Here is a 22013-nt window from a genome sequence, read left to right as displayed (position 1 = left end):
AGAAATTATGTTGCAGATTGAAGAGCTAATATAGTGATTTGTTTTGTTTTAAAAGAGGATTCTTTTCCCCAAAGCATTTTGGAATGTATTGTTTCAACTTAATTAAATAATTAATGGTTTAGTTTTCATGGCATATTATTGTTCTTTCTTTTCTCTCAGTCAAATAAAATATGTCAGACTGTTAGTATTTATTTGAAGACTAAGTTGAAGTCAATGGGACCTTTTCTCATAAATGTTCTCTATATGGGTTTTTTTGGCAAAATTGTATTCCAAATTGTCTGGTTCTCACATTTACTAACCGTGATTAATCATTTATGTGTAGTCATTCTTGCAGATTCAATATTATTTAGCATTCGTTCTGGATTTCTATTGATGCTCATCACAACTATTTCCTCTATCATCCGTAAACTGGATCTTGTACATGTTATTAGTGACATATCTGTATAAAACTTTCATTTGCTCAGCATTTGATGGCTACTAAACATATTCTACCTTTTTTTATTTTAGTTGATTTTGGTTTATTCTCAGTATTCTCAGAATATTCAGAATGAATCTCCCAAACCAGTATGTATGTATGTATGTATGTATGTATGTATGTATGTATGTATAAAATTTATTGGCTGTCCATCCTACCATAGCTTACTGTAACTCTGGGTGGTTTATACTTACATCTAAGTTAAAACATAAAAAGTTAAAATCAAACCTTAAAACCAGACACATGGGAAGGGCAGGGACGGAGTGGAGATGGGATCTGTTATTATTCAATCAAACATCTACACTAAGCTGTTCCCTCACTGGGGCCCCAAGCCAACTAGCAAAGCCATGTGTTTAGGCCCTTACGAAGAATAGGTGTGTTCTTTTGTTTGGGGCCAACGTCACATCAGGGGGCGGGGGGGGGGAAATAACTTTCAGAGGGCAGGAGCAACAGCAGGGAAGGCCCTCCTCCTGGACCCTGCCCACCGGAATTGTTTACTGGAACAATTTTCTTTTCTATTTGCCAGACATGTTTATGGGAGGGTCAAAGAATCTGAATATGTCAGTGCCAGTCAAACTTCGCAATATATGAGGGTCTGCATATTCTTGGAGATGGAACAAAAATGATACATTGAACATAAGACATTAACACATGGGTCTAATTCTGAAAATTTGTTGTCCTCAAGAGTTTAACAATAGAATCTGACACTCCTGTCAGACTAGACCCCAAATGTTCTGTGTTGCTGCCCCTGTGTAGTGATGATCATATCTGAGCCCAGGAAGAGAGGCAAAAATCATTACAACCAGTGGTGGGTTTCAAATTTTTTTACTACCGGTTCTGTGGGCGTGTCTTGGTGGGTGTGGCTTAGTGGGCATGGCAGAGGAAGGATACTGCAAAATCTCCATTCCGTCCCCAATCCAGGGGAAGGTTACTGCAAAATCCCCATTTCCTCTCAATCAGTTGGGACTTGGGAGGCAGAGAATAGATGGGGTTGGGGCCAGTCAGAATTTTTACTACCGGTTCTCTGGACTATTCAAAATTTCCACTACCGGTTCTCCATAACTGGTCAGAACCTGCTGAAACCCACCTCTGTTTACAACATATTAAAATGCTGATTCACAATTTCAAAGCGCTTCAGAAGGATGATACTGTGTCTGAAAAAAGCAACTATGTTTAGTTTTTCTTCTCTATAAACTCTAGAATAGGAAAAGACATTTTCAAAGTACCAGACTTATACAGACAAACATTAGTTTTTGGAACCATCCACCAATCAAATGCTTGTTCACACAACTTTCACTGCCCACCTCCTTGAAGCGTTACAATGGGTTTGTTCTCCAAAGAGTTTCCCTAGGTTTTCACCATGAGCTTCAAATCATATCCTTGGATAAAATATGCCATGAAAATAATTCACATTGGGTCCTAGGCACAGGGCCAAGTTGGTTATGTTTGTTTTTAATTTTTTTAAAAAAGAAGTTCCTTCAAGCAACTTAAAAGATGGGATGAAAACTCTCATAGAATTATCACCAAACATCCTGAGGATTTAGTATGAGGCAAACATTCTTAGAAAACTGGAAAGGATGATACTTGAGCCCAGCTATGGTTTCCTATCATTAAATGGAGGCAAGGAGATATGGCTCCTTCAATCATGCCTTGTCATTAATGATGATTTTCTTTTATACAGCACGTAAACTGGTAGCATTGTAGAACTAAGTGCCATGCTATATCATAACTTCTGTTTTACCATGACAAAAGGATAGGAGAGGTAATTACAAGGGAGCAGAGCTCTTATTTTTCTTTTCCTCTTGTCCCAAAGTGGCACTTTATACCCAGTTTGAAACCATGGTCAGGTTGCACAGCTGATGGGCTGCACCCACGGACTGAAGAGGTTTAGAACAATAAGTCCGCAATTCCACTGTGCTGTCCCTGTTGCCATTCTGTTTCAACTGTTCCGGTGACATTTATCAGCTAGCAGACGATGGTTCTTTGTTGTTTATTCTCGCTGTCTTGGCAGTGAAAAAGCTGGTCTTCTGTCTGTATAAAGGGCTTCCCCTGAGTCCTACAGCAGCCCTGCTGGCACAGAATTGTGCTTTTCTGCATGGTTTCAAAATTGCTTATAAATTGGTTTCAATACTTAAGTTCTTATTGAGCATTAAAAAAAAGACTTTGGCATAATACTTCTTACTTTGTTCCTGCATGGGTTTTGGAAAAAAAAAAAACATTATCTACCAAGTCATCTCCGTGACCTTTTTTTTTTCAGTTCAAGTAAAAAAAAAAAATAATAACTTCTCCTTCTCCTCCTCTTTTTCCTCTGAAACAGTTTTATTTATATGCCTTTGGGAAAACTATAATTATGCTTAATTCAGATGTGATCTCAATTTTAGAAGACCTTAGAAATATTAATTTCTAAGTAGAAGGTCAAGTACTGAGCCTGGAGCCTGGATAGCTCAGCAGACTAATGCATTGTAATTTAACTCCAGCTGTCTGCAATTAGTAAGTTCGAATCTTGCCAGGCTCAAGGTTGACTCAGCCTTCCATCCTTTCTAAGGTAGATAAATTGAGGACCCAGTTTGTGGGGGCAATAAGCTGACTTTGTAAAAATATACAAAAATATGAAGGCTATTGCTTAACGCATTGTAAGCTGCCCTGAGTCTCCGGAGAAGGGCGGCATATAAATCAAATTTTTTTAAAAAATTGTCACTATGAGAGCATTTGTTGCCTTTTTTTGCCTTGAATATATAACCCTAATCCTAACTGAGATGTGACACAAGAAAAAGTATCTCCGAAAAAACAGTAAAGATGAAATCACTGGTGGCATCAATGCAAAAGTTTGGAGTGAAGGTTTGGGATCTTGAAATGTAATAAAGTTGTTGCCATATTTTGGAAAAATATACAATAATGTTGGAAGCCACCCAGAGTCACCATGCGGTGAGATGGGCAGCAAACCAACCAACCAACCAACCAACCAACCAACCAACCAACCAACCAATAAGACCACAGTATCTGATATTGATTTTCTTCTTCTTGCATCTGGATCAATCCAGAGACACTTGGAAAAGTTAAAAAAAATTGTCAAAGAATGTTATTACACTAAACAGCAAATGTAATTTTAATGGTGAATGGTAAAACACTGAGTACAGTTTAAACCTTGTCATCCCAGCAAAAAAATATGTGTGTGGAGAAATCAATTATGGTTGCCATGATATGTACTTAATCCAAGAGCAACCTTCCATTTCTTAAGGGTCTTTCTCTGTTATGCTAGTTGGCCAAGGTCTTTGGAGGGAAGCTAGCTTTGGTTCAGAGTATTTGGGGCCAGCTTTATCTTAGTGGAAGGAGTTAACTGGGTTTACCTGTGTCCAAAACATTGAGACGTTACACCTACATGGTTGTATCATGAATGGAAAATGAGAATTAACAAGACTTAAAAGTAATAAAATGAACTCTGTCCTATCCAATAAGTCTTTCATTTGGAGAAGAACAATCACCTAGCAATGCTTTAAACAATATATGGATGCTTTGGGGACAATACAGTTTTCTCATAATGGTATTCCATGGATTTTATAATCTTTAAAACTCTTAAAAGCAATTTGTATACATTTGGTACTGTTTTAAAACATATTGGATGTAACTATCAGATAGAAATAAGGAAGGAAATAAAAACTATATTCTAGAATCATAGGGATTCTTCCTCCCTCCCTTCTTATAGCCACCCATCTCAGTCAATGAGTCTAGGTAGGCTTATGATTAAAAATACATTACAGTTAAAAATACAACAAAAAATTTTTTTTCACCTGGGTTGAAAGTTTTGGCCCTCTTGGCAATATCCTTTGCAAGCTTTGGTTGGAACCCTGACACTATGCACTTCACTTGCTCTTCAACATTTTCTCTGCCTCTTGACACATTTTTAATTTTAGTTTTTGGAAAGCACTCTCCATGTGGAACCTTGTGGATGACATACAAGCTATATTTGTTTTATTTGCCAACAATAAAGTCTATTCTAATTAAGAATTAAAAGTAATGGCATACTAACCCACTGAACAGAGCCAAGAAATTCTAAGGGTTCTGGAAGTCCAGATTGCTATAGCCTTTAGCATATCTGGGGCCATCTTAGAAGGCACTCTATTGATTCATATCTTTTATTGCATTGAAAAAGTTGAACTATCCCTAGCCCTGGTAGAAATGCAATCAGAATTCCAGGATACCTTAAAATGACAACATTCCTTGGTAGCACTGAAGTTATTAAGAGTTAGTAGCATAAACTTGTTGCAGTTGTCACCAATACAAATTCCAAAATAGGATTATGTTACAATTCTTAACAACTCTGTTAAAAATGTCCATCCAGCAATAGAGAAACAGCTAATCTTTATTCCATCATTGAAAAAAGACGTCAGTAAAGATTATAGCATTAAATATAATCACAATTTCCAGCAAAACTGGTCAAATTGGAAAGTTGAACCAGTTTAGTGTAGCAGTGAAGGTGTTGTTCTAGAAACTGGGAGATCAGGAGTTCTAGTGCAATGTTAGGAATGAAACCTAGCTTGATGGCTAGACTAGCCACTCTCTCTCTCTCTCTCTCATCCATCTGGCCTTGTGCCTAAAGCAGTACTAGAACTCACCTTCTCCCAGTTTCTAGCCTGGTGCCTTCATCACTACATCAAACTAGCTCTCATTAAAAGGACTTGAATTTTTCAGACAACGCCCCCTCCCACCAGCTGCGGCTTTTCCTCTTCTACATATTGTGGAGATCACTGTCTTACTCATCTATTAACTAGTTCTTAGATATTGCTCACAGCCAGATTCCATGCATATTAAAGCCCCAACTATTTCCTGGGTCCTGCTTCCAAGGTTGCTTTCAGAGGTGGTTTTTGACTGTAACACTTCAATGTCTGCAAGATGTCTGCAAGATCCTCTTGTAGCCTTTCCCTGCTGCTGAGCTGAACTCTTTCCTGCAGAAAACCTTGACACCTGCTTTTATCTCTGCCAATCCCTGTCCTGTTCCTATAGCCTTTGTAGCCACTGCCAGTCACCTGCCTTCCCTCCAAGTTAATGAGTAACAAAGCCTAATCAGTTTTACACTCCTCGATCGTTAAACTTCCAGAACAGCATCCAAGTAAGGGGAAAAATGTAACTTTAACCAGCAGTTAAGGATGGCTTCGGCCTGTATTATTTATGAGTTGGAGATGAGATGAAGCAATGGGACATGGCAGAAAATGGGGCAGCTAGGACAGGTGCAGATGGGAAGGTTCACTGTTTTGCCATGGTGTTCTCTATCTTTTCTTGTACTACTAAAGAATCAGTTAGGAAAGGGGAAATGATAGTCGTATAACAACTTTGGATTTGGATCATTGGAGCTGTCTATCTGGAAGAATTCATGAAATGTAGCAAATTCCTAACCTCTGAAGCAAAGGATGTTTTCTATTTAGTACTTTGACAAATACGATAATTTGGATTCATTACACTCTTCTGTACTGTATTGCTATTATCTCACTACCAAGGAGTACATGTATTATGCAGACAGTCTTTGCCATCTACTGGTAACAAATGTGCCTTGCATTTCAAACATTCTTGACATTTCTCCCTATCTCTGGCACTTTTTCCACTGGAGCTTATCAAAACGGGTTTAAGTTTTATTCTGGATTTATCAGGCATCCACTGGTTTATGATACTTAAAATTTAAAGACATGTGCTTTGAAAAACATTTCTTACCATTACTCATCTTCGTGAGAACGTTACTTTCCTTGACCCTCAACTAATGGATTTATGTTTCAACTGGTCACACAAATATTTTTTCACTGCTTTTATTCACACATTTTATTGCACCCTTCAATGTCTCTTTCCTTAGTAGTAGAAAGATATTGTAGTCATAAATGATGAATATTTTTTTTTACTCTTATCTTATTTTTTCACATGGAGTCTATACCACTGGAAATTAAATGTTGGTAGTGGAATAGCATTCTCTGTGATGCATGAGAGCAGCAAGCCAGCCTCTGAAGAAGGAGGTTAAACCAAATTCAGGGATTCAGTAGAAACACCAAGAGTGCCGCTGGCATATTGTTAGTTTCCTCATTCTCTGGGAAGCAATTGAGGGGCAAAACTCTTTGCTGTCTGAAGAGTTGGCAAGGGGTGGCAGAGGACAAGGGATATTCTCCATTAGCATCAAAGGCAAAGTGAGCGGGTCTTTGAAAGTAGATGTGCTATGACATGATATGGGAAAGAGCCTATAGTCCGAAAGAGAGGGACAGTCAAGTGTTTCTATACTTGGGTAAAGACTGGCAATGCTTGATGTAAATGACATTGTTTTGTGAAATTGAGAGACATGTGCAACTATAGGAGGGCTGCGTTCTTTAGTCAATCAATTTTTGTTACACCCTTTTGATTACAATGCTTCTTCCCATCAAATGCACTGTCTTTTAAGTTTCTGATTCAATTCTTTGCGATCTTTCTGAGGAACCAAGTTTTTACTTTTTTTATTTCATGCCATGTTGCTCCATTCATTTTTTGTTCTAATGGATAATGCAGAGTTTGAATATTGTTATTGAACTTTCAGTAACTGGGAATGAATATCAATGATTCCTGAATACAGAAAATAATATTGAGCTACATTGGAAATGTCGAAAGTAGAAAGTATGGAACTGGACTTTATCTAAAGAGGTGCAGTTCTGAATTCCATTTTAGGCATGAAATCAGGGGAAACTATTTTGAACCAATTACCTTCTCTTTTCTCAGGTGAATATAATATCCCAGAGTTGCTGTAGCAATAAAAAGGAAGGCTGGATGAAATTCAATTATTATTATACCCAAATTCAATTTTTCACATGTTCAGCAAAAGCTCATCTTAGAGTTACATTCACCTCCTGATCTTTCTTCAAGTCCAAGTTATTGAATTAAAGCTTTGTGTGCAGCGTATAATGATGTTTACTGTCACTGACCAGGATCACTGATATATAACTAAAAAAGACAATTAAAAAGCAACCATCATGCTCTGGAGTGAGAAAGATATCACACAGGTGAAGAAATATGATGCACAGAACTTTACTTAGAAAATCTGAAGTTCTTAGCCAGAACTGGAGAGCAAGAATTGCCACTCTTACTCTCAATTAGACATCTCTGACAGCCAATAATCAACCAGATTGAGCAGCTTCTTACAGGCAATTAATTCTAGGAATATTCCCCTCTACACCAGTGGTAGGATTCAAATTTTTTTTACTACCAGTTCTGTGGGCATGGCTTGGTGGGCGTAGCTTGGTGGGTGCGGCAGGGGAAGGATACTGCAAAATCCCCATTTCCTCCTGATCAGCTGGGACTTGGGAGGCAGAGAATAGATGGGGCGGAGCCAGTCAGAGGTGGTATTTGCCGGTTCTCCGAACTACTCAAAATTTCTGCTACCAGTTCTCCAGAACACTTATGTGATTATATCACTCCTCTTAAAGGACCTACTCCTTAGAAACTTAGAAGTAGGACTGTGGTGTGTTACAACTTCAATGGCATACTATTGTGTTAACATTTCACATTTCCTGTTTTTAAATTCCTAAATGAAATCTAGAGATCTGAATTGCTCGTTATAAACCAAGTCAATGCTTATGATAAGCAAACCAGAAGAAATGTTTAAGAAAAAAAACTATGAATAAGTAACCTCATTAATCAAATAATAAATGATTATTTAAATAATAAATGATTAGATTTAAAAGAGTACAATTAAAATATATGCTCTAAATGCAACTATAAATATATATTTTGATGCTAATAATTCTTAAAATTAATAAATGTATGTCTATCGATAAATTTCCTAGGTTCAAGGAATGCAGTGTCTGTAAAATCAATCACACCAGAATACCCATTCGGAGAAATATCCCATATTTTATTTGAGTCACTGACCAGCCTAAGGAAATTGTTTCCAGATTCAAAGGAAAAGACTGAATATTTACTCTATTACTTCACAAACTGGCCTTGTCTAACCTCTCCCCTATGAAATTAATATGCTCCTCTTTCTTAGGTCTAATGCTCTGGAGGTCAAGGCTTATTAATATTCAACTGTCCAGTCTTATAAATCTACAGGAAAAAAAGTCAGATGATTCCATTGGTTTAATTATGATGCTAATACAGTTTGTCCAAATAAATATTTTTCTCTTCAAATGTCTATTCTCAGGTTACATGCCTTTGGAAAACCACACAAAATACCTCATCAAAGCTCTGAATAATTTAACTGCAGTAAACCTAAACACAGGGGGGGAAAGGGCATTGTCTAATGAGTCTTTTGGATAGTTGTTCTCAACAGGATGATCTCTACATCTTTTGAGATTCAAGCTCCCAGAATATGGAGCTAGGGTAGTGTTATGTCCATATATGGGCATCCCCGCCGGATTGGTTAGTCCACCGGCGAGAGATTTGAAGAGCTGTCATTGGCCAGCTTGCCTGCCGGCTCCCTTTATAAGGTGAGCCCGGCAGCACAGTCGGCTGTTCTGATTCTCGCTAATAAAAGTGCTGGACGGACCACTCGCTGCTCGCGTATTCTTTCCCTGCACCGATCTAACAGGTAGAATTCAGATTAAGAAAGATTTCATCAGGCTTTTTAAATAAAATAATTTTTAACTAACCTGGTACTATAATCTGACTCTGAAAAAAAAAATGATTTTCTTTACCACATCAGAAAAAGGAGGTGTTCATCTGTTATGTCAACAACAAGCAAGAATCCCCATGATCCTATCAAGATACATTAACCTTTAAGACAGAGGTCTCCAAACTTGGCAGCTTTAAGACTTGTGGACTTCAACTCCCAGAATTCTTCAGCCAGCTATGCTATGCTGGCTGGAGAATTCTGGGAGTTGAAGTCCACAAGTCTTAAAGCTGCCAAGTTTGGAGACCTCTGCTTTAAAATAACAAATCTGTGATTTTGTTTTGTTATTTGGAGTGCATCATAAATCTCTCTCTCACAAGGAGTCACAAAAAGTTCAATTTTAGTTTGGTAAGAATGTTTCAAAACAAGTCATTTAGATAAAAAGTTATAACAACATTACATTGTTCATGCACTCTATACCAATATGATGGCTTCAAGATGGGTAATCTAAGCATAGATACTGGAGCAGAGTATCTGGTTGCTAGAGGGTCCATTCCCTTCAAAGAAACTGAAATATTAACTATTTCACAGGAGACAATAAATCAATTTCCAATTCCTTCTCTTGCAGCATTAATCTTGATCCAATCCTTGTACCCTAACTTAAAATGACAGGTAGTATCAAGGAGAAGACAAGAATATACCCCCAATTTCCTGTCTGTTTGGTCTACAATTTTCCTTCCAATGGGATTGGCAGAAGACAGTTTGAAGGAGGCTTCCAGGCTTGAGCACAAGCCAGAGCTGTCCCCCTTCTGTACCCTTCCGGACTTTAGTTCTCAAATGAACTTTATGAGCATCTGCATAGTATGGTGTCTTCAAAGATGTAGGTCCTGTGTGCATAGTCTAGATTGTAAGTGTGCAGGGACTAAGAACTTGCCTTGTTCAACTCTTGATTTTCATGCATTCAGTATGAAAGCATGAAAAGAGTTGATTACTGAATGCAATGTAAAATTTCCCATGTGATTGGGGAACTTTGCACAATTAGGAGTCTTGGTGGCTTAGAAGTTAATAACAGAGTTAACATGGGAAGTAAGCTATGGAGCTGGTGATGGAGCTTGATACTTTCACGCTTTGGTCATAATGACCTCACGGGAACGCCCAGTTGGATTACTAGATTCACCTAGAAATGTTCCTCCATGCCTCATCAACAATTCTGCAAGATGCACATTTAAAGACTTTCCATCATTGATATATTCCCCCAATTATAATAAAAACAAGAAACATCAACACTGAAAGGATTGCAAGGACAAAGGACACTTTAGTAACATTTGGGGTTCAGTATTTCAGAAAGTTGCATTAATTATTAATAAAAGAGCAGAGAAAACATTCTACTGTGAAAAAAGAAAATATAGCTGATTGATCTATTAGAGTAGATGAGGCCTATATAAATATAACAGGCCTTAAGAAACGGGCATGAACCAATATTCTCATCCAGTAATAGAAGTATCTGTAATTTTCCTAAATGGTTGCAACTTGTGTGAAATGTTTTTGCAAAAGAGCTAGTTACATGAGAAGGATGAAACCGTGAGAATTGAGGAACTAAAAGTAACGGATGGCTGAAAGTTTCAGTTGTACACGGGTGTATGTGGAAACAGATGGCCAGTAAGAAAAGAAATAAGGGAGTGGGTTATGCAATTAGAAGAAAAGTATGAAAGATAGGGTTCGAGATCAGCTCTGGGCCCTTTGGCTTTAGCTATCCTTTTAGGATATTGGACCCCATTGCAATGGCTTGTTAATGTAAGTGTATTACGGCTATTATGTCTTTTATATCTTTTATTCATTTCTTATCTCCAAATTATTAGAAACAACAAACCTCTGGTCTTAAAGTAAGAATTATTATTGTTATTGTTTTTGTTTCCTATTGGTATTTTCTTATGACACTACTTAGGCCTTTGTCACTATTTTCTGGTAGGAATACACATTTGAAAAGTAAGGCATATTTAATTAATGGCTGCTAGATAATATTTTTTGCTAGAAGGGGTACCTAAGAAAGATTAGCATAAGTATGGCCAATGGGGAAAAAAAATCAAATAGGTTAGAATCAGTTGAAAAAAATAATGTCTCATCTATATTCTACTATTCTACTAAAACTCTTGTGTTTTTAATCTTTGACTGGGTGAAATAGTGCATCGCAGGGTAACTTACAAAATATGTCCAAAACCAGAACCCATGATATCTGTAGAATTGAACATTGCTAAATATCATAAAACATTTTATGACTTTAAAATTATATTAAAACATTTTGTGACATAATATAAAATGTCATAAAACATTTCCTGTGGTTATCTGCTGATATTTGACTGTGCTATTCGGTTCAGACTGGGTTATTTTCAAATGAATACATCTTTGAACATCTCCCTAAATTTTAAAGAAATTTTTCAATATAGGCAGTACATTAAAAGTTCCATAATTGTTTCAGGCATTATGGAATCTGATAAAGAAATATCTCCAAAATAATGAACCAGTAGGTCATAGGTTATCTAATAATTATTTGTTATTCTGCATTATATAATTTTATAAGCATTCTAAAAATGAAAACTTTAGCAAATCACCTACATCTGTAATTTGAATCTATACCAACAATATCAACAATATTTATGCTTTCTGATATAATGATATATTAATCTGTATTTGTAAAATGTTATTTGCATAGCAATCTAAAATTAAAAAAAAAAACTTCGGAAACATATAACTTCCCCCCCCCCATCCAATAACGCAGCTCCCAACTTCAGCCCATGCTTTACAATTGCTTTCACATTCCTAATATGTTACATTCCTAATATGTTAAAGAGCAGCCCAATTTTAAAAATGAATATCTGGAGTTTTGTCTTTTGGTATCAGTTCCATCTGGTTTACTGACTAATTCAATACATGTATTCATGCATTCATCTAATTTAAAACATGGCGCCTTCTTGACTAAAAGAATGCAATTGATTTGCTGGTGCTGCCAGCAAATATTTAGCACATCACAATGGAAAAGTCAATATATTTTAAAAATTAAATAATACATTGAGCCAGGCCACACACTCTTAATTATAACTTTTCTTTAAAAATAAGAAGAACGGCTTTGAAATGTCAAATTTCAGTGGATTGTGGCCCCTTTCTCATGACTTCTCGTTAACAGCTCTTGCAATATTATTTGGGGGCAAAGAAGTGAGTATATAGCACAGCTCTACCTGTACTTCGGTGGGAGAACAGCCTGAGCTGTTGCCCTCATCTTTCCTTTTCAATTCCATGGGAAACCACAAAATAAGACCAATGGATGCCTCCTCATAGTGTAGTCTTAATTCTTAGAAATGGAATTATGAGAGGTGAAGAACTGAGACTAATAAGAAAGTGTTATAACCACACTGAATCAGAGGAGCAGAACTCCTCTGGATGTATTTTGGATTTAAAGCAGACAGAAATCAACAGCTAACGATCTGAAAACGCAACTTGTGTGGAAAGATGACTTTAAGGAGAAATACCAGGGCTCATTCAAAGCTGAGGAGCAGCTTTCATGACTGCTTCTTTTCTTCTATTCCCTGGGCTGACAGGTTGACACAAATTCACCTTGCCGGACAAACAGGCAGCAATTTGTTTATGTTTCAGCTAGACATTCATCATCTCAATACATGGCAGCAGTTGCCACTGATTGAATTAATTCAGATTTTCTTGCTTATCTGTCTCAATTATTTCTTCATTAATATCTCCCCAGGGTCCACTGAGCCTTCCTCAACCTAGCGCCCTTTGTCCATCACATCTGGAGGGTATCAATTTGGAACAGGCTGCTTTTTAGTAGAAGGACGGCTTGCCTTTCCCTTCTGCTCCTTCTGCTTTCTTCACATCCTTAGACATCCTTTAACTCTTCTCTACTATAATGTACCTTTGCTTCTCACACTCTTATTGATACTTTCCCGTGCATTAGTTTAGACAGATATTATGATAAGCATTCTCAGCAAAAAGGAAGAGGAATACAGTCCGTTTTATAAAGTGGCAATCAGCAACAAGGGCTAAAATACAGTTCTCATCTTCACATAGTGAATTTACTGGTGCATTCGGAATTTCTGGGCTTCCATAAGGATTAAAGTCAAGAACAAGACAGGCAGAGAAGCTTTCATTTCCATAACTATAACCAATATTTGCTGCTCAAATGTAACAATAGCAGTGTAGTCTATGGCTATGTGGCCTTGGTGGCTTTAAAAACATTAATTTACCATAATGACAAGAAATACTTCATTACATAGCTTGAGAGAAGAGATTGAAATCAAATTTCCATTTTACAGTTATTCTCAGTTTGTAATTCATAATGCCTTAAGCGTCACCCTCCCCAAAACATGCACTGTAATTAAGTTTCCTGGTGGTTTCTATAACTCTGATCACTCAACCTGGGATTCTAAAGTTAACATGCTCCCCTCAGTCATATATTGTGACCTACTTTAATAGCCATTATCTATTCCTAGTCCTAAGTAGGCATTAACAGAGACAGTTTATTATGCCTTTGATGGGTTATCATACATATCTGATGGGTTTTAAACTACTTAGCATGCTAGATATTTTAATGGAATTTCAACACACACACACATACTAATTTGTTGCTACTGTATGTAAAACTTACTGATTTACAGCTAAATAGCATATTTATTTGGCCTTGGAGGAGAATCCAAACCACCTGCTAATGCAACTTAAGTATTCTTTGCACTGAGGTTTTCTACTGAAATTAATTATCAAATATTATCATTAAAAATGAATGTTAATTACAGTTATTAATTATTTTAGTCTGCCTCTGCATACATCCAAATTCATTAAGCAAGATCATCTATTCAAAAATGAAGGACTAGATTACATAACTAACGAACTGGACTCTCTCTCGTTTTTGTTGCTAAGCGAGACAGTTGTTAAGTGAATTTACCCCATTTTATGACTCTTCTTGCCATAGTTGTTAAGTGAATCACTGCAGGTCTTAAGTTAGTCACATGGTTGTTAAATGAATCTAGCTTCCCCATTGACTTTGCTTGTCAGAAAGTCACAAAAGGTGAGCACATGATCCCAGGACATTGCAACCGTCATAAATATGAATCAGTTGCCAAGTGTCCCAATTTTGGTAATGTGAGCATGAGAATGCTGCAATGGTCGTAAGTGTGAAAAATGGCCATAAGTCACTTTTTCAGTGTGGTTGTAACGTCGAACAGTCACTAAATGAACTGTTGCAAGTCGAGGACTATCTGTACCTTAAAGGGATAGCTAAAGCATAGCATCTAACTCAGTGTTTCTCAACCTTGGCCGCTGGACGATGTGTGGACTTCACATCGTCCAGCGGCCAAGGTTGAGAAACACTGATCTAGCTAGCTACATCCTAATCTCTGAGAGTCTCGGGACAAAAGGCAGAAGAGTCTGAGACTGATTGGTGGAATACATCATTCACACCAACCAAAGTGTTTTCTTAAAGATGCAGAATGGAGGAGGGATTGCTTGGCACCCAAATTTCCATCGCCATCTTTTTATATACATAAAAGAGTTAGGGCTGAAATAAGCAATAACTGTCTAGGCCAATTACCCACAGTGCTTTCCAGGGGCTCTGAATCCTTTTGTGCTTTTTGGCACAGACAGGATAATGTCAATTTGCCTGTTGGTTGCGTTTCCCTCCTCCTGCTTTTTCTTGTGTTTTGCCAGTGAGCTGTTGTGCTGATGTTTTGCTAAAATTTAAGATAGAAACATCAAGGTATATATATTTTGCTGGCTGAGCTGAGCTGAGTGCTATGTGCGTCTGCTCTGATATGAATATAGGGATTGCCTGGTTCTCCCCAGTAATTTCTCTGCATTAACGGTGTCCTAGAAAAGAGCAAGAAAAGGCAAAGGCAAAGAGGGGAGGCAGAGTAATTCTAACTGCCGATACAACAGTTCATTTAATGACCATTCGAAGTTACAATGGCACTGAAAAAAGTGACTTATGACTGTTTTTCACAGTTACAACCTTTGCAGCATCCCCATGATCATGTGGTCAAAATTCAGACCCTTGGCAATATTTATGACTGTTACACTGTCCCAGGGTCATGTGATCACCTTTTGTGAGCTTTTGACAAGCAAAGTCAATGGGGAAGCCAGATTCACTTAACAGCCATGTTACTAATTTAACAACTTCAGGGATTCACTTAACAACTGTGGCAAGAATGGTAGTAAAATGAGGCAAAATTCATTTAACAACTGTCTTACTTAGCAGCATAAATTTGGGGCTTAATTGTGGTCGTAAATCGAGGACTACCTGTACTGCAGTTGGTCAAGGGGTCGTAGGATCCTGAAAAATCACACTTTCCACAAAAATGTCATGTCTGGGGGGAAGAATGATTACCTGATACTATAAAGATCTCAGGTTTCAGAAATTCAGACAACTGCTAGATGCGAGTGTCCTTGATCTGGATGTAGTCGCTCATTCACTTGCAGAAACAGGATTTTCCATATAGAAACAAATTTATTCTTCTATACTAAGAATAAATTACTGTGGTAATTTCTATCCAGGTAGGTGGAAACTATTCTGAGTTTTATAGGCATGGGAAACAGTAACCTCTCTTTCTTATTCAGTTCCTGGCATATTGTGAACAAGATTTTAGATATGCACCTACACTGACAGGCAATTATAGATGAAAAAAATGAATGGTGTTAATTGACTCCAGCTTAAAAAAAATCTCCAGAAGATTATGTAAAAGCCACAGTGATGTCATTCTAATCAGAGAATCCACAGTTGACTCCAAAGGAAACAATTAAGAGCCACAATAAAAATATGAGTGTCCTCCTGACCAGGCTCCTATGCCCATTTACAGGCCACATTTTTTTTCTCTCTCTCTTTCCTCTTTTCTTTCCTGCCCAACAGCATTTCACTGTTCTCAGAGTCTTCCATCTGCATTGCAGTACTGCTACATTTCCCCCCCACACCTTCAAGGTTCTTTCCAAAATATTTTGTAAACATCTGTAAATTCTGGTCAATTAAAATGGAGAAATCTATTTATTTCTCCATTTTAACTGACCAACGTAATCTATTTACCTTGGGATTCCTTTGCGACTTGAACTCAGTATTCTGCAAGTAACAAAGAAAAGTTGCTTGTTTAACACTTTTTTGTGCTGAAACAATTGAAAGATAAGATGTGGTGGCAATGGCAGTAACTCACGGGATGTGAATACATTTAAGAGTTTCATTATGACATGAAAACAAAATATGGCTACTAAATTTATGACTGGATGTTTCTGAAGTAAATGACAAGACATTGGTTATCAATTATGGAAATCAAAATGAAAGTGGAAGTAATGTTAAAAATAACACGGATCCTGTATTTAACATACGGGGCAAAAAAGTTAGATCTTCATCTGTATAGAACATGTAATTACAGTTTAAATTAGAAGTAAAACAACAGTGAAGCATTAAAATTTACTATTAGAAAAATGTTCTGCTGCACGATATCCCATCGCTAGGAGCCCTTGGCTTACTTTCACAGTAGGTGTGCAATAAGAAGCAGTGTTGGGTTAGATATTTGTAATAATGAATTTTAATTAGTCTAGACTTAAGCTGACTTGGCATATTCCTAAGAAGGATTTTCCAAGATGTATTGGGATGAGATGGGATGGAGCCACCTCAGTGACAGAGATCAGAGTTGGTATTCCAGCTAGATTCCAAGATCAATCCCTAGCATTGATAGCTGAAAGGACACTTACTAATTAGAATATTCATCAGTAATGTAGAATGAAACGGTTAAATAGTTCTGTTCATTGCAAACTGCTCTTTCTTTCTGTTGTAGAAAGCCATGTGGCATTTTCTTCCTTGCAGATGAGAGGCACACATTCTCCTGATTTAAGAGAAGAGTTTGTCTTTTACTTTCATTGATATGTTTAGTTAATGTGCACACTTTTCACAGTACATTGATGGTAATCTCTGAAGTATCATTCCTTTATTATGTATTTCAGGAGAAGTGCAACATATTTGATTTCTTTGAGTAGATTTTCAAGTAAAACAAAAAGAATGTTGGCTGAACTCTGTTTACCATGATTACTATGATAAATTCTTTAAGTAGGGTAAGTCCATCATTCCTTCTAATAGAAAACTCAGGAGACCTTGTAACAAAATGTTCAAAATCCAAATGACTGCTAAGAAGTTAATTACAAGCTTTTGAAGAACCCCAGTATTGAAACTCAAAGGTGTGCTAAAATATATTCCATTTGACACATACTATAATTACTATAATTTTTTCAAATTCACATGCATTTTGTGTCAATATGTTAATAGACAACATGAAAAATATCTGTAGTATTTATTACATTTATATAGCTGCTCTCACATAGCAACTCTATATTATTGAGTGATCAACATTCTGACATCATTTAGAATGTAAATACCTAACAATATAGTCTTGGTCTATAAGGCTCACTGGAGCAAGCTTCATATTACCAGAATCCATCACTCAGGAAAGGATGATGATAAGGACTGAAGCTATAAATGAATTCAAGCAATGTGTATCATAGACATTATTTGATTGTAATAACTGATATATAAAATACATTGTGTTTTCTTGGAGAAAACTACATAGGGAATTGAAGGAAATGAATTAACACTAGAATTACTGGATAATCACACATTTTCAATGCCTCAGGTCATGACGTGTTTCAAATTAACTGATTTTGCTCTTTGATGAATTCTTGTTTTGCTCATTGCTGTTTGAGGTTAGTTGTGCACGCCTTGAGCCAACCCACAACTTCCTTTTCAATAAGCCATAACATAACTTTGATTATCTTTTCAGGTATTTTTCTTTCTTTTCTTGTGTGTGCATCTATTTCTTATTTCTTCATACATAAACAGTGTGAATTCTCAAATTTTTCTTAAACCAAAATCTTGTATTCTGAGAAAGTATCTTCCTAGTAACCTGGCATTCTAGATAAAGACTTGAATTGTTCCAGCTTGAATTGACTTGGATTGAACATCTGACTGAGAGATGATTTCACTTCTGCTCACCCTTGTGGTTTACAACATAGCTTCTGGCTTCACAAAAGGTGGGTAGATGAAAATGGTCAAATCTTGACAAATTTTTCCAGGGTTGAAGAATGGTCAAGAAGAGATATGAATAATTCATGGCAACTAGGCTATTGTTGTGGGGATTGCTATTTGTACCTGTTATATGTGGTTCCTTGCAAAGATTAAGAAAACACCATTATTGCGCAAACGCTTTCTGTATATCATTATTTTTTTCATATTTTTAAAACTTTATTTTATTGAAAAGACAGTGCCATGTCAGGATAACAATGCAAATGAAGTACAACCAGAGATAGATCAAGGATAAATAACATACATGCTAATAATTATAACTGTACTATGTTAACAGTAATTGCAACAATGCAACCAAAAAAAAGAAACCAAAAGTAAATAAAAGAGAACTTCAACTAAGTTTCTACTTACATTAGCTTATTTTTTTCATATTTTTACTCTGTTGTTCAATCAAGAAGTATGACTTAGAAAATAAAATGTCACATATCAGCAGGTTTATAATATGAAAAACATGGCAAAAAAAGGAAAATGGATTAGGGAGGAGAAGACACGTCTTCAATTACTAAATTTTTAGTTACCAAATTCAACCCATTCATCAGGTGCTTATTCTGTGTATAGAGAAGCAGCTGGTAAGGAAAAAGGCAGGTGCTCAGTTGGAGCCCAGACATGATGGGTAGATGGGCTGGCAAACTATAATACATAAGGGAGAAAATATTAAGAAGGAAGAAAAGACAGTGACATACATTCTTTTCTTATGTCTGCTAACTTGTTTATATAATTCTGTAGATACTCTAATGCACATTCCAATTAAACTACAGATATAATTTCTGCATAGTCTTGGGAAGTTAGTTCTTTTACTGTTTTTATAACAACATTTAATTAAGCAACTTTAGAAAAGTAATAGTAAATAAGGTATCCTAAACTGAAATAAATTGGTTTTAAAGACTTACTAGATCCATGTTGAAAGTACATCTAAACACATGGACTACAACACATAAATGACTGAAAATCACCCCTTTTTGTGGCTAGGATTTTTTCCCTACAAAGATGATTTGTATTTGCAAAACTCTGTGTCTGTTTTTGTATTAGTCATGGAAGTGACCCAGCCAGCATTCATGATAGTAAAGAGACCAGAGGCCACCCACTTTGAGTGTGAAATCAAGAACATGGGTAATGCTGAAGATCTGAAAGTAACTTTATTTAAAGAAGAAGACAATGGGTCCATTGAGATCTGTGCCTCAGTCTTTACTCACACTGGGATCATATTAGGCCACAAGAAGGAAAACCACAGATGCCAAGTTTATCCTGGTCGTGACAGGGTAAATGTAACACTTTTGGGTCTACAGTCAAGTGATGCTGGTTTGTACATTTGCCAGATTGAACGGATATCCCCTCCACCCTACTATCCAGTCAAAGGAAAGGGGACCCAGCTCTTTGTCATTGGTGAGTAGAAAACACCTAAACATGCTTTAAAAAAATATTGAGAAAAGGAATGCATGAATGTAGCTGATTGTTTGAAACTGACTAATAAAGTAGTTTGTGATCTCAACAACATGCTTTGTGTAAAGTTCCCATATGTGTGCCTATCAAAAGCCATATAGCAGTATCTCTTAACCTAGGCAACCTGAAGATATATGTACTTTAACTCCCAGAATTCCCCAGCCAGCATGTTCCATCATAATATAATAATTGAGTTGAATTAGGATTATTGCTTTTTTTTTTTTTTAGCATATTGAGCTCTGAGTTCATTAATAGAACTATTTCCAATCAACGATACTAGTCAAATCCTCTGATTCAGCTAATTATGAGTATTTGTAAATCATGCTGGACTACTTTTAGGAGCTTCATGCCAGGTCACAATACAAGGAAAAGAAGGGGCTCACTTTTTTTTTCTGGGGTGTGTGATCCTCTCCCAAGAACTAAGCAGCTTTCTCCAAACCAAACTTGGCTTGCCTGGGAAGTCTTTCAGGTTGACTGGATAGTTCTTTACCTGCACAGAAACATCAAAATACCATAAAGCTATTTTGATGCTTTATGGAATGTCGCAAATCTCACTGTTCTTGCTGCATCACTTTATTTATCTACATGGAGATGTACAAAGAATAGTTTTGACACATTCCCACTCCATGAAGCTTGCAGCATAGCAATGCATACCTAGGAAGACATTTTTATTTAAATCTAAAGTCTCCATGATCTTTTGAAGGTTTCAAGATGAACCTAACATTGTAAAAAAAAATTCTCACTGTTAAAATATAATTTGTTTTGTTCTGGTTTAGTACAATATTGCCAAGTCTTTAACATTTAAGATTTGTTGTAGAATCTTTGAAATGACCATCTTTTTTTAAAAAAACTTTCAGATAAAGATTCATGCCCAGATAACCACCTCTATCTTTGGATCTTAGTACCAGTAGCTTCTGGGTTGCTTGGATACAGCATTTTAATCACAATCTTCATTATGACAGAGGTAAATATTATAACACAACAAGAATTATTACTACAATGAACATATACTTTTAGAGCTAGGAGAATTTTTCACACTCTTTGCATGTTTTAAGCTATGTAAAACAAAGTCCTCCTCCGGATTCTGGGTTAGAAATTCTTATGATTATCAAAGAAATACCTCAGGTCCTGTTGGCTTTAAATTCTGGGACTACCGTGGTCAGTTTATGATTTTGGTGCTGTGCCAAGGGCACAAAGGGACTTGAAGTTCTCTGAAGCTATGAAAACCTCCATCAGTTGCCTCCTGGCTTCAGAGGTAATGATGGCATGAGTTTTGAATGACCATAATGAGGCTTCTGTGGCAAAACTCCACCATCTGTTAAGGGAAAGGGAGGTGTGCAAAACTGTATGCCCTTGCTGGGAACAGAGAAATATATCAGAAATATATTTGGTGAATTGCACTGGTTCCAGAATACAGCTTAGAAAACTGAACTAGTTATCAGTTTTCATCTTCCCCTACCTGCAATAAGTACTAGAAAATAAGAGTCCCCTGCATTCTACCTGATGGCATAAAAATGTGGTGTGATTCAAGTGAGATTTCAACTTCCCTCTTTTTTTAAAAATCACTCAAATGTTATTAAATATTCTTAATCGAGGTGACTCTACGTATAATCAATAGGATTCATTTAATTGTCACCATTTTGGTGTCACACAGATATAGTAGCAAATTCATTATTATATGGTGTCTTAAATGGCAACTAACTATATTTTGTTTTGTTCAATCAAAATGATTGAATCAGGTGATCTGCTTAAATCTTACTATGCAAAACCAATACCCTGGTGTTAAAAATACTCATAATTGCTATTGCTTTATTTTATTTTATTTTATTTTATTTTATTTTATTTTATTTTATTTTATTTTATTTTATTTTATTTTATTTTATTTTATTTTATTTTATTTTATTAATATTGTTATTTTTAAAGGACATCTCACTAGGAAACAATAATAATTGGCATTTTATAATAACCAATTGTGAATGTAGAGCTATCATTACTGACAACTATCGGCAGATTATAGATATCAATTTATAAAAATCTAGAATAGCATTTAAAACCTTTTTTGCATGTGGTTTCAGATAACATTTCTTTTATTTTACAGGTCAGAAAAAAACGCTATTATTCTCCAGGGGCTTATGAGAAAATGGTTCCAATGTAATTAGAAAGAAAAGGACTTCAATGGAAAAAGGGGAAAAATGACTTCTATGAAGTGTCAATGAAGAGAATGAATTTCCTAATAACTAGGAATGTAATTATAATTTCCAGATTGGAGAACGAGAGGCAAGGCAATGCATTAACATGTAAATGCTGAAATTAAATAACAAATCTGTTGAATCATTGAATTCATTTGAATGCATCTATACTTTTCCCTAGAGCAAGGTCAATTTTCCTTGTGAAAAATTACCACAAATTCCTTTGCAATAGTAATA

At 36.2% G+C, this 22013-nt stretch overlaps 1 protein-coding gene across 1 annotated transcript; it reads left to right on the top strand.

Moving 5' to 3' along the window:
* Positions 1-18037: 18037 nt before the first annotated feature.
* CTLA4 (cytotoxic T-lymphocyte associated protein 4) lies at positions 18038-21742 on the top strand. Its single transcript, XM_070956802.1, has 4 exons — positions 18038-18095; positions 19177-19530; positions 20445-20551; positions 21686-21742. The coding sequence occupies exons 1-4, from the start codon at positions 18038-18040 to the stop codon at positions 21740-21742; spliced, it is 576 nt and encodes a 191-aa protein (XP_070812903.1).
* The last annotated feature ends 271 nt before the right edge of the window (positions 21743-22013 follow it).

Source organism: Pituophis catenifer, unplaced genomic scaffold (genome assembly GCF_029215685.1).
Source record: "Pituophis catenifer annectens isolate HBS135680 unplaced genomic scaffold, rPitCat1.0.hap2 SCAF_1, whole genome shotgun sequence".
NCBI lineage: Eukaryota > Metazoa > Chordata > Lepidosauria > Squamata > Colubridae > Pituophis > Pituophis catenifer.
Note: the sequence above shows the minus strand (reverse complement) of the source record. Positions and strands in the feature narration are given on the sequence as shown.